Source organism: Muntiacus reevesi, chromosome 15, assembly GCF_963930625.1.
Source record: "Muntiacus reevesi chromosome 15, mMunRee1.1, whole genome shotgun sequence".
NCBI classification, from domain to species: Eukaryota; Metazoa; Chordata; class Mammalia; order Artiodactyla; family Cervidae; genus Muntiacus; species Muntiacus reevesi.
This window is the reverse complement of record NC_089263.1, coordinates 52,652,143-52,665,230: the sequence shown is the minus strand read 5'-3', so window position 1 is coordinate 52,665,230 and position 13,088 is coordinate 52,652,143. Positions and strand designations below refer to the sequence as shown.

At 48.5% G+C, this 13,088-nt stretch overlaps 1 protein-coding gene across 1 annotated transcript in view; it reads right to left on the bottom strand.

Annotated features, from left to right (window-relative positions):
- The window catches only part of DGLUCY (D-glutamate cyclase), a 52,855-nt gene that overhangs the window by 20,675 nt on the left and 19,092 nt on the right, over positions 1–13,088 (bottom strand). The window contains 2 exon segments of the mRNA XM_065906073.1: positions 3,974–4,221; positions 11,324–11,499. Of these exon segments, the coding sequence (XP_065762145.1) occupies positions 3,974–4,221; positions 11,324–11,499 (424 nt within the window).

Below are 13,088 nucleotides of genomic sequence, written 5' to 3'. Positions count from 1 at the left end.
TCTCTTCCAGCGTCTTGACTTTGAAGCCATCAATATGCCAACCATTCTACAGTTTCTCCTTTCAACCCAGACGGCTCTCCTGAACTTGACTTGTAGATCTGACTGCCTGCTGCCTTCCCCACTTGCAAGTTTAATAGGTACCCACACTTACAGTTACCTGAACTCAACTTGCACTCTTTTAAAAAATTTTTAAAATTATAATTGTGGTAAAATGCATAACATAATTTACCATCTTATCTATTTTTAAGAGTATGTTCTCTGGCATTAAGGACTTTCATCACATCATTGTGCAATATCACCATCATCGATCCCCAGATCTTTTACATCTTCCCAAACTGAAGCCCTGAACCCACTAAACACTACCTCCCATGCCCAGTCCCCACCCCCAGCCCCCAGCAATCGCTATTCTACTTTTTGTCCCTGTGACTTTAATTACTCTGTGTGGGCTTCCCCAGTGGCCCAGATGGTAAAGAATCTGCCTGCAATGCCAGGTTAGATCCCTGGGTCGGGAAGATCCCCTGGAGAAGGAAATGGCAACCCACTCCATTATCCTTGCCTGAGAAATCCCATGGACAGAGGAGCCTGGTGGGCCACAGTCCATGGGGTCCCAAAGAGTCTGACATGACTGAGCGACTAATAACAATATTCTCAAGGTTCATTGTGCTGGAGCATGTGTCAGAATTTCCTTCCCTTTTTAAAAGACATTTATTTCCCTTTTTTTTCAACTTTTTTTTTTTTTCCCCATTTTTTTGGCCGAGCCACACAGCAGGTGGGGTATCAGTTCCCTGACTAGGGGTTGAACCCTTTGCATTGTAAGCACAATCTTGACCACTGGACCACCAGAGAAGTCTCTCCTTATTAAGGCTGCCTAATATTCCATTGTTTGTATAGACCAACTGTGTTTACCCATTCATTTGTTAATGGACGCTTGGGGCATTTCCACATTTTGCCTATTGTGAACACTACAGCTGGGTGTGCAAATGGGTAGGGAAATGTCTATTTGAGCCCCTGCTTTCAGTTCTTTTGGGTTTATACCCAGAAGAGGACTTACTGAATCACACGGTATTTTCTATTTTTAATTTTTTGAGGAACTACCATACTGTTTTCCACAGCAGCCGCCCTTTCACACCCCCACCAACACCGCACAAGTTCAGGCTTGCTCCATAGTCTTCCCCATCCCAGCTCACAGCAGCTCCATCCGCTCAATAACCCTGCCCAAACCTCCCAGCAATCTCCATTCTCCGGTCTCACCCCTGCCTCCAACGCAGCTAGAAATCAAAAGTCTACCTTCAAAAACAGAGACCAGTCTGGCTACTTCTCACCACCTCCACCCACACCATTCGTCTCCCTGGGGTCCCCTGAAACCAGAGTCTGAGACAAAGACTTGGGTGCAGGTGGTTTATTTGAGAGACAGCCCAGGAGGGAGCAGGGACCGTGAGGACGGGAAGGAGGGAAAGCCTACAGGAGGGTTCCTGCCTTTCCAAGCTCACTGCTCCAGGCTATGGGGTCTCAGTTCCTCCGGGATCTCAGTTCCTCCGGGATCAGCCTGTCTCCAAAAGTTGGGGAGGCGGGTCATGACTCTCACCCGCCACAGGTTGAGGGGGCCCTGGAGGCATTAGCCCCCACGCTTCCTGGCGGGGTGAATCCCCCAAGGGCACGGGCCTGGTCAGGTCTGTGTGACTCAGAGCTTGCAGCGCAGCTGTGGCTGAAATCACCAGGGAACAGAAGGGCTGGCCACAGGGCACCATCTCATCTCCCGCCTGCAGCAACCCGGCCCATCACCTGTCCCTCCCCTCGGCCCTGCGGCCACCCGGGGATCCCTTAGAACCTAAGCTGGAACCACCCTCCTCCACCCTGTGGCTCCAGGGCAGCCCAGCTATTTACCGTGGCCCTCAAGTCCCTCCCCCATCTGACCCTGTGACCTCTGCCCTCCATCCACTCCTCTCCTCCTCTTCCACTCCAGGCCAGTCCTCTGCCTGCTGTCTTGTCTAAGCCTGCCAGGCCTCTACTCTCCCTGATGGCCGTTGTCACAGCCAGGGACGCTCTTCCTGCAGCCGGCCCAGGCCTCGCTTCTGCATCCCCTTCAAGGAGGCACCCTCTCCAGGAGGTCTTCCCTGACCCTCTTGTTTAAGAGAGCAGCCCACCTCCCAGTCCCACCCCTTGGCCCATCCATCCCCATTCTCCTGGTCCTGGTCCACTTTCCCCCATAGTGTCTCAACTTTTAACACTCTATGTACGCACTGTATTCTTTTCCTATGCTGTTTATGGTCTCCTTTAGAATATATGGGCTTCCCTGGTGGCTCAGAGGTTAAAGCGTCTGCCTACAATGCAGGAGACCTGGGTTCGATCCCTGGGTCAGGAAGATCCCCTGGAGAAAGAACTGGCAACCTACTCCAGTATTCTTGCCTGGAGAATCCCATGGACAGAGAAGCCTGGTGGGCTACAGTCCACGGGGTCGCAAAGAGTCGGACACGGCTGAGTGACTTCACTTTAGAATATATACTCCATGAGGGCAGGAAGGTTGTCAGTCTGGTTCAGCCATGGGTCTCGAGAGCCTTAAATAGTGCCTGGCACATAGTAGGTACTCAATACCTACTTGTTGTATGAAATGGACTCTGTATGTCCAGACACAGCCTTTTTGCAGCTTCTAATGTAGCAGGGAAAAGGAGACCAAACCAGTCTATCCTAAAGGAAATCAGTCCTGAATACTCATTTGGAAAGACTGTTGCTGAAGCTGAAGCTGAAGCGCCAATACTTCGGTCACATGATGCAAAGAGCTGACTCATTAGAAAAGACCCTGATGTGAGAAAGATTGAAGGTAGGAGGAGAAGGAGACGACAGAGGATGAGATGGTTGGATGGCATTACCGACTTAATGGATATGAGTTTGAGCAAATTCTGGGAGATGGTGAAAGACAGGGAAGCCTGGTGTGCCGCAGTCTATGGGGCCTCAAAGAGTCGGTTACGACTGAGTGACTGAACAAGAACAGTGAATGCAGTAGGTGCTTCAGGATATGCTTAATGGGTGGGAGTCCTTTTCAGAGGCTAAGAGGACAAAAGTACTTCTCTGAAAGATGCATTTTGAATGGATACAGAGAGACAGGCAGTGGGAAGCAGGTTGGAAGCACCAGGCCCCCAGCTGCTGCCAGAGGGTCACCGCAGAAAGGAGAGTGATGAGCGGCAGCTGTCCACCCTGCGGCCGAGGTGCTCCCAGCACACAGACACCAGCATCCCAGCCTCGCGTGGGCGGTACTCTCGGCCCAGATGCCCACCTGGGTGCTCCGGGAACCTGGGCAGCTTGGGGCAACCCGCCCATTTGGGCCTTGTGGACCCGGCTGTCTCAGGCTTTCGACCTGTCTATCCTCGACTATTCCACCACCTAACTTGGGGGTCTAGGGTTGTCCCGGGTTGCCGAGTGTCCTCTGCAGGTCACCCCTGCCTCTCACAGGGCGGCATGTGCACGTGGGATCATGGAGTCTGGTGGACCTGGTTCAAATTCCAGCTCATCATCCCCACCTGGGTAAATCACCTGGACCTCTCAGAGTCTCAGTCTCTTCATCTGTAAAATGGGGACGAAAGCGAAGTGAAAGTCGCTTCACTTGTATCTGACTCTTAATGACCCCACGGACTGTAGCCCGCTAGGCTCCTCAGTCCATGGGATTCTCCAGGTGAGAACACCGGAGTGGGTTGCCATGCCCTTCTCCAGGGGATCTTCTTGACCCAGGGATCAAACTCACGTCTCTTATGTCTCCTGCATTGGCAGGTAGGTTCTTTAACACTAGTGCCACATGGGAAGCCCAAAATGGGGTAATACAGTTTATATCAAAGAGGTGTTCTAAGTGTTAAGGAAAACGCCCCATGTGAAGTGCATAGCACTGTGCCTGGTACCGGGCGGAAGTTCCACAAACGCTGATTCCCTCCACCTCCACCCACAAAGGCTTGTCTGTGTAGAGGGACTCTGTCCTCTCACTTCACCCTGCTCGGCAGCCTCATCAACAAGCTTCTTGTGCAAACTCAAGGCTCTCTGGTCGATGACCATGGAGGCCCGTTTCTCCAAGGCCTGCAGGATGGTGGCCAGAGCCACGGCTCCTGGCAAGCGGTCTGGAGGCTGGCAGTTGAAATACATGGGGAAGCCGGTGGTGAGGAGCACAGAATGGACGTGGGGCCGTGCCTGGGAGGTCCGCAGCAGCTCACCCGGACAGCTCCCCAATCTCCCCACTGCCTGAAATGACACAAAAACGAAATACAGTAAGTCCCCTACATTTGAACGTTATGGTTGCGAGCTTTCAGACGCGAACGCGTATTCCATCTATGTCTGGCATGAGTGACACTGCAGCCTGCCCTCCATCTCCAATTAACGATCCTTTAGCTCCACCATCCCCCACCTCCTCTTCCTCCTCAGTCAGTACCTCTTCTTGCCTGTTCACTCGATGCCAGCCCCTGTATGCCAGCTGTTTACAGAACTCGTGTACGGTAAGACTAAAAATGTTTATTTTTTGTTTGTTTTTTTAAAGTATTACTTGTGTGAAAAGCATTATAAACCTATTATTACAGTACAGTACTGAATAGCTGTTTGTGTTAACTGGGTACCTAGGCTAACTTAGCTGGACTTAACGAACAAATTGGACTTACGAACACACTCTTGGAACAGAACTTGTTCGTGTGTAGGAGACTTACCGTAAAATCACAAAATCAGGCAACTGTGTTCCAAGTAGACTCTTACATGAACACTTTCTCAGTTTTTTCTTCGTTTGCAAAGTGGATTTGGGGGTGGGGCAGACTCTTTCTGGTCCAGTCGAGAATGATCACTGGGTAAGGGGCCCACCAACCTCTCTTTTAGTTAAGTGTGGCCTCGAGACTGGGATTCCCAGGTGGCACTGGTGGTAAAGAGTCCGCCTGCTTAATGCAGGAGACGTAAGAGATGTGGCTTTGCTCCCTGGGTTGGGAAGATGCCCTGGAGGAGGGCATGGCAATCCACTCCATTATTCTTGCCTGGAGAATCCTCATGGACAGAGGAGCCTGGCAGGCTACAGTTCATAGGGTCAAAAAAAATCAGACACCACTGAAGCGACTTAGCATGTAGGCATGGCCTCAAGACCAGATTCTCACCTGGAGACACTCAGAGAGCTGTGGGAAGGGGGCGTGGGTAGAGTCACGTGGCCTCCTCCCTGCCTGGCCACACATCCAGTTCTCCAGGCTCTCCTCCAAGCTCCCACCCGCTTCCGGGGACTGGGATGTTGACAACTAGCGCCCCCTGGGGGTTTCAGGACGAGATGCAGAGCTGCTGGGTCCCGGAGTGACCGGAATCAGTTCTTTCCTGCTGAGCTGGAACACTCACCCTGCAGGACCCACCCTGGAGGACCCGCCCTGGACTCTTGCGTCAGAGGCACACATTTTTGCTGTGTTTGCACAAAGCCTTTTTGGAATCATTTGTTAGAGCCGCTTAGCAAACTGTGACCCAAACAGATGGCTTCCCAGGTGGCTCAGTGGAAAAGAATCCGCCTGCAATGGACGAGATGCAGGTTCACTCCCTGGGTCAGGAAGACCCTCTGGAAAAGGAAACGGCAACCCACTCCAGTATTCTTGCCTGGGAAAGTCCATGGACAGAGGAGCCTGCTGGGCTACAGTCCACGGGGTCGCAAAAGAGTCAGACACGACTGAACAACTAACCAACAACAATCCATACAGGGAACACAGAAGGAGAAAGGGAAGCAGGGCTGTCTCAGTTGGGGAGTCCCCCAAACCAGACTCTAAGACAAGGGCTTGAGTGCATGAATTTCAGTGGGGAGTGAGTCCAGGAAAGAAATCAGAAGGTGGAAGAAGGTGAAAAGCCACAGAAGGATGTGTGAGTGAGTGAGTTAACTCTGAAGGCAACTGGGGCTTGATCCTGCTTGAAATCTTCCAAGAAACTGTGTGGTACCTTAGCCAGTCCTTGGGGATGGCCCTGCCGGAGGACAGGGAGACTGGGCTGTATGCACCACCTCCATCCCTACTGGGTGAAGGCTGCCTGTCAGGGTGTGGATGCCCGGCTCTTTTGGCTGTGCCTGACCTGCTGGAGGAGCAGAGAGGCCTGAGGCCCAGGCGGGAAGCCCATGTGCTGGGAGCACCCACTGCAGCTGCAGTGAACCCGGGGGTTCGGGCAGAGCACTAGCTGCATGTTACAGATGTCACCGTGGCTGCCAAGCCAGTCCCAGAAGGCAGCACAGCCTCCAGAGGCTCATCACACACCAGGGTGCCTTTGTCTACGCTCAGGACACCTCGGGGCATATCTGTGCCGTGGAAGGAAGCAACGTGACTTAGAACTCCTACCCACCCCAGCAGCGGCTGATAGAAAGGGGAGGGACCTGAGGAACCAAGTGGGCTTGCATTCAAGGTGCATGGACAACATGGAGGAACACAGGGTGTGGATCCTGGTTATAGAGGAGCACCTCCAGGTTCAGCATCTGGAAACTCACACATTCAAGTCCAGGCGCATACGCTTCACGGCTCTGTGACCCTGGCCTCGTCCCTGGGCAGCTGTTCAATCCTGGCCTCATCCCTAGATTGCTCTGAACATTGGTTTTCCTACATGGAGCTAGAGAGTGCTCCAGGTGAAGGAAGACTGTGAGGCCAGGGCCCCTCACATACTGCCCGAGGGAGTGGAAATGGGAACATTTTCCTGGAGGGTGATTCATACCTTAATGTACATTCCACTGGAGCCAGCAATTCACTTCCAGGAATTTATCCTACTAAAGTGCTCATGGGTATTTATTCTAATAAAGTGCTCATGGGTATGCAAATGTGGTCATAAAGTTGGTCTCTGCAGCACTGTTTGTGGTGTCAAACAACCTGCTATTAATAAAATGGTAGAACATTCATGAAATAGAATTCTGTGCAAACATTATGAAGGATGTTGTGAAGACTACTTAATGATATGGAAGGATGTTTAAAATATATTTAAAAGGGATAGAAGAAAGTTCTAAAATAGGATCACAGTATGATTCCACTATGGAAATGACAACTCACTCCAGTGTTCTTGCCTGGGAAATCCCATGGACAGAGGAGCCTAGTGGGCTAGAGTCCATGGGGTCACAAAGAGTTGGACACGACTTAGTGACTAAATAATAACAATGATTCCTATATATACATACATACATGTATATGTGTGTGTGTGTGTGTATATACACATATATAGAGAGACACACATACATATATATAGTGGTTCCCTGGTGGCTCAGACGGTAAAGAATTTCCCTGCAATGCAGGAGACCTGGGTTCAATCCCTGGGTCTGGAGGATCCCCTGGAGAAGGAAATGGCTACCCACTCCAGTATTCTTGCCTGGGAAATACCCTGGACCGAGGAACCTGGCAGGCTGGATTCCATATTCCACGGGGTCACGAAGAGTCAGACATGACTGAGTGACTAACACACAACACACATATAGAGGATCATATTATAGGATCAAGACTGAAGAAAAAGATTTTAAGGACAAACATAAAATAATGGTTATTTAATGGTTACTATTAACAAATAATAATGTTAATAATGATTAATCGTGATGGGATCCTAGTAATCTTTGTTGCCTTGTTTCTTTCATGGTTCTGATATTTCTACAATAAACACGGATTAATGTTTCTCCCCATTGTTGATAAGTGGGGAGAAGAATATAACATTTTAAGGGAAAAAAATGGGAACATAACCCCTTTCATAGGATGTGGTGAGCGCCAATAGAGAGAATAGGGAGCTTGAACCTTGTCAGCTTGAAAGCAAACCCTCCACCTATGATGATGTTATTATTAATACAAACATCATGATGATCAACCCAGCACTTCTTCATCTTCTCCAGACACCTCAAATGCCAGCCAACGTCCTCTCAAAAATGACTGAGTGGCTCTATTATTATGCTGAGCAACTAGGGTTCAGTACACGGCCATCAATCTTACGTCTGCTTATTTAATACAGTGGGAATCAGGAGGCTCTGTTGTTCTTGAGGATTAAAGATGTTCCTTAAAAGTCAATATTGGCACATCCGGACAGTCATTAATCTGCCTCTCCCCCGAGCCTCCCTCAAGACTTGACGCACCGTCTGCACAAGCGCTGAGGGGGTTGCTGTGGACGACCTGCTAGATCATTTGTATTAAGCAGCCAGAGCCCTGGGTCTGCGGTGAATTTACTTCCCAGTTACTTTTTAAAAAAAAATCTGAGCCAATGGCAGAATTAGGAATACATCTTCCCTTGTGACACTTGTACTGAGCAGGAGGGCCATCAGCTTGGATGAGAATGTTGGCGAGAGAGCAAGCGCTGCAGATTTTCTAACTGTATTCACCCAGAAGGCCAACTATGTCAGATACTCTGTGTCTACGCAGCCACGAGCAGTCACCTCTCTGTATGCATGAGTCCTGAGAGGTGCATTTTGGGCATGTATCCCAAATTTACTGTGCTTTTGTATGTAAAGGAAAACTGTGTTCTCCGCAGAATGAATGAATGAACAACCTAACAAATGGACAAGCAAAAAACTATGCCCTGTGACTTCACAGGAAGCTTTGTTACTGCAGACCCCTTGTAACTGGGGGGCAACCTTGGCTTCCAGGCCCAGAGAAGAGAACAGACATCTTATTTTTTTGGACTTACTTTTTAAAATTTAAATTTTATTTATTTTTAATTGGAGGGTAATTGCTTTACAATATTGGGTTGGTTTCTGCCATACATTGACATGAATCAGCCAGAGGTACACATATGTCCCCTCCTCTTGACCCTCCCTCCCACCTCCCACCCCATCCCGCACCTCTAGGTTCTCACAGAGCACTTCATGTGAGCTGCCTACAGCATACAGCAAATTTCCCCTGGCCGTCTCATTTTACATACGGTAATGTACATGTTTCAATGCTACTCTCTCAATTCATCCTACCCTCTCTTTGGGAACTGTGTCCGCAAGTCTGTCCCCTAGAGAGCAGACGTTTTTAAGGCTGGCCTGCACTGTCAGATTCTGGGCAAGTGCTGGCCAACAGCAAAGGGCACTCTGCCTGACCACCCCACAGCCCGGCACAGGCATGGTCTCTCTAAGTGGCTGCCACCCTAACATCGCAATGGTCGGCTCTGCCTGGGTCCTGGGAGCCTGGCCCGGACGATCAAATTCCCCAGCTGGCTTCACCACTCTGCTCTCCACAGGGCGCTCGTCACCATCAAGCACGTATCTGTTCAGGAAACAGGTGTCAGGTGGGCCAGCAGGGAGGTCACCAGTGCCTTCTCCAAACATTCAAAGTGCAAAGACCTCGCAGTTCTGGAACCACAGCCCACAAGAAGGTACAGAAGAGGAAATGAGGTGTGAGCCAAGAGGATTCTTTTCACTGCCCAGGCGAGACTGTGACACAGCATTTAGACTTAGATTCCAGTGTTGTTGTTCTTCAGTCGCTGAGTTGGGTCCAACTCTTTGAGACCCCATGAGCTGTAGCATGCCAGGCTTCCCTGTCCTTCAGTATCTTCCAGAGTTTGCTCAAACTCATGTCCTTTGCGTTGATGATGCTGTCGAAGCATCTCATCCTCTGCCTCCCTTTTTTCCTTTTGCTTTCAATCTTTCCCAGCATCAGGGTCTTTTCCAATGAATCAGCTCTTTGTATCAGGTGGCCAAAGTATTGGAGCTTCAGCTTCAGGATCAGTCCTTCCAATGAATATTCAGGACTGATTTCCTTTAGGATGGACTGGTTGGATCTCCTTGCAGACCAAGGGACTCTCAAGAGTCTTCTCCACCACAGTTCAAAAGCATCTACTCTTTGGGCTCAGCTTTCTTTATGGTCCAACTCTCACATTCATACATTACTACTGGAAAAACCATAGCTTTGACTAGATGGACCTTTGCTGGCAAAAGGATGTCTTTGCTTTTTAATACGAAATATTCGATACCTATTGATCATGGGCCTTGGAGTCAGTGGGCATGGGTTCAAGTTCTGCCTCAACCATCTAGGTATGTGGACTTGGGTAAATTTATTAGCCTTATATGCCTTAGTTTCCTCATCTGTTAAAGGAGGTTAATAATAGCTGCCTCATCAAGTCACTGGGACAGTATAATAGTTGAAACATGTAAATACTTTAAGCATATGCCTGGAATGAAACTCATTAGATGATACTTATTATTCTTATTGCCTATTACAACCTCAAGAAGGAGGAATAATTTTCATTACCCCAGTTACACAGGTGGGGAGTGGCTGTGAAGTCCACACCTTTTTCTTTCCTGAGTCTTTGCCAGCAAAACAGATTGAATTTTTCTATGTACAATGGTGCCCTCTGCTGGCCATCTGGGAATAGCAATTCAGCTCTTAAATGAAGATGCTGCTGGGAGTTCAAAGCCCCTCAACCAGGTCTCAGCGAACCTCCTCCTAACTGGAACCAGCAGACCCCTACTGGACTCCATCAATGCTATATCATGTCTAGAAAGTCAGAATTTTTCAAAGGACTGTCCTCCGAGGCACCATAAACAATATGCATGTTGGCTGCAAACTGTTATAAGGCTGTCTCTGCAGGGTCCCGCCCCACCAGGATCCCCCAAAGAGAAGAAACTCAACCCTCCAGCCCTGTCTCAGCTGCTTGGTACACAAAATCTGGACTACATCCAACCCCGGAAAAGGGCATAAAAGAGAAAGATTAGGGACATTATTATATAACTGATGACACTGGGTAAACGGTGGCAGTTGACTATATCGGAAACATTTCTCCCCTTTTCCTTCTTATTCAACCCCAGTTTAGTTCTGGATGGGAATGTACCCACCTCTCAAACTCTCTTATATGTTTAGTGTTTAAAATTTGGGAGAAAAACAAAAGAAGAAAACAAAAATCATCCACAATCACAATCACCACCATTAGTATTTTGGTGCATTTACCTCTTTTCAGGATTCATACATAATATTAGCGTTAAAAAAAATCGTACTGTAAATAGAGTTTGCAGGCTGCTTTTCCCCCCTGAACATTACAACATTGATGAATTTCTCTAGGTCTTTGAGGTATAACTTCTTGGTTTCTGTTTTTCTTTTTTAATTTAAACATATTTATTTTAATTGGAGGATAATTGCTTTACAAGATCATGCTGGTTTCTGCCGTACAACATGAATCAGCCGTAGGAATACATGTGTCCCCTCCCGCTTGCACCTCCCTCCCACCTCCCACCCCATCCCACCCTCTAGGTTGTCACAGCCCCGGATTTGAGCTCCCGGCGTGCTACAGCAAATTTCCACTGGCTGTCTAGTCTTACACATGGTAATACATGTGTTTCAAAGCTACTCGCTCAATTTTGTCCCACACCCTCCTTCCCTGTCTGTGTCCACAGCCTCTTCTCTATGTCTGCGGGTGTGACTGGTTTGTTTCCTGGGTCGATGGCACTCATCACCTTCAGTTCGCTGATCCTCTGAATGGCTGAAGCTGATGTCGTGCTGCGGTGCAAAGGATCCTGGAAAACGTGATGGATCTCTGGAATTCCCTCAGGGGTGAGACGTCTGGCTGGAGTTGCTGTACCCTTCAGGCCGGTCGTAACTGTGCAACGCTGGTGCGCAGGTGAAAGCCAGTGGGGTCTCTAAAGCACACAACAGGGGCGACTGAGCCCAGACCACTTCATCAAACGTGTCCGTTCCATCGAGTTGTTGGGAAAAGATGACACCCCTGCCTGGACTCAGCCATTAGCACTCCTTACACCACTTATGGGCACCAGGGCAGAACAAGTTGGCTTATGGCTAAATCAAGTTCCATTTTAACAGGGGACCCCAAGTTTCAGGAAAGTGATGATATGTTAAGTGTGGGGAAAGAAATGAGGTACCCAGCGCCACAACTGGAGTTCTAGGGGCTCTAGGATTCCAATGCAATCCCATGGATATAATAAAGGACCTGCTGAACCCTTACAATGCAGCAAGCAACCTAACTTTACTTTGCAGCAGATGTTGGGTTTGTTAACAGATAGGTTTCTCCAGGGGCTTCCGCAGTGGCTCAGTGGTAAAGAATCCACCTGCAGTGTAGGAGTCGCAGGAGATGTGGGTTCGATCCCTGGGTCGGGAAGATCCCCTGGAAGAGGGCACGGCAACCCACTCTAGTATTCTTACCTGGAGAATCCCCATGGACAGAGAAGCCTGGTGGGCTACAGTCCATAGGGTCACAAAGAGTTGAACATGACTGAAATGACTTAGCACACACACATGAAACTCTCTCCGAACATAGCTTCTATTTTTCTCACATCCCATATATTTTGCTTTGGTTTATGCTAATTTTGTGCTTTTTAAAACTCTTCCCTACTAGATCGCCGGCAGTGTGATACACTGTAGTGTAGTTATTAAGAACACGGCTTAGCGTGGCAAACACACTTGAGCTTGAGATGTGACTCTGACCTCTCTAAACCTGCCTCCTTAACTATAAAATGATAATGCCTCATATGGTTGTTTTAAGAACTGAACTGGAAAATGCACGTGAAAGTGTTTAACAAAGTGCCTGGTCCAGTGTAAGCCCTCAGTAAGCGAAGGTTTGCATCGCTGAACAGGTGCTGTATCTTATTCATTCTCGTGTCCTTGACCCTGGCCTGTCAGATGCTTAATCCTCACTATACTTCATTTAGACCTTCTGCTTTCTTTGGTGTCATTATTATCCTTGAGTACTCCATCTCAACTCCGCTGTGTGTTTTCAGGGAAGAGGGACCATTGTCTTTTCATCTCACAAGTGCACACAGTAAGTGCTCCGTGAATGCAGACATGAACTGAGTAAGTAACAGCATTCTGGGTCTCACAGAAAACAGTAAAATTTCTCAGACCTGACAGAAAGCCGAAGTCAGGCAACTTCAGAAGGAAAACCTATTGACAGACCCATCAAGTGTTTTAACTTAGTTTTTAGCCTTGATGTAAAGGATAAGAACTAAGGATTTTGATGAATCCAATCATTGGTTTTATGTGCTTTGGACAGACCCTGAAATTGGTCACTCTAAAGCCATCACACATTAGAACAATCAGTTCAGAGTGTGACACTGGGTTTTGATCCATCAGTTGTGAGATGTGTAGCACTTAATCTGTTGCTAATAAAAGTTTAAATACTGAAGTTTGAGCAGGATTTCTCCTGAAAGTCCCTTGAACAGCAAGGAGATCAAA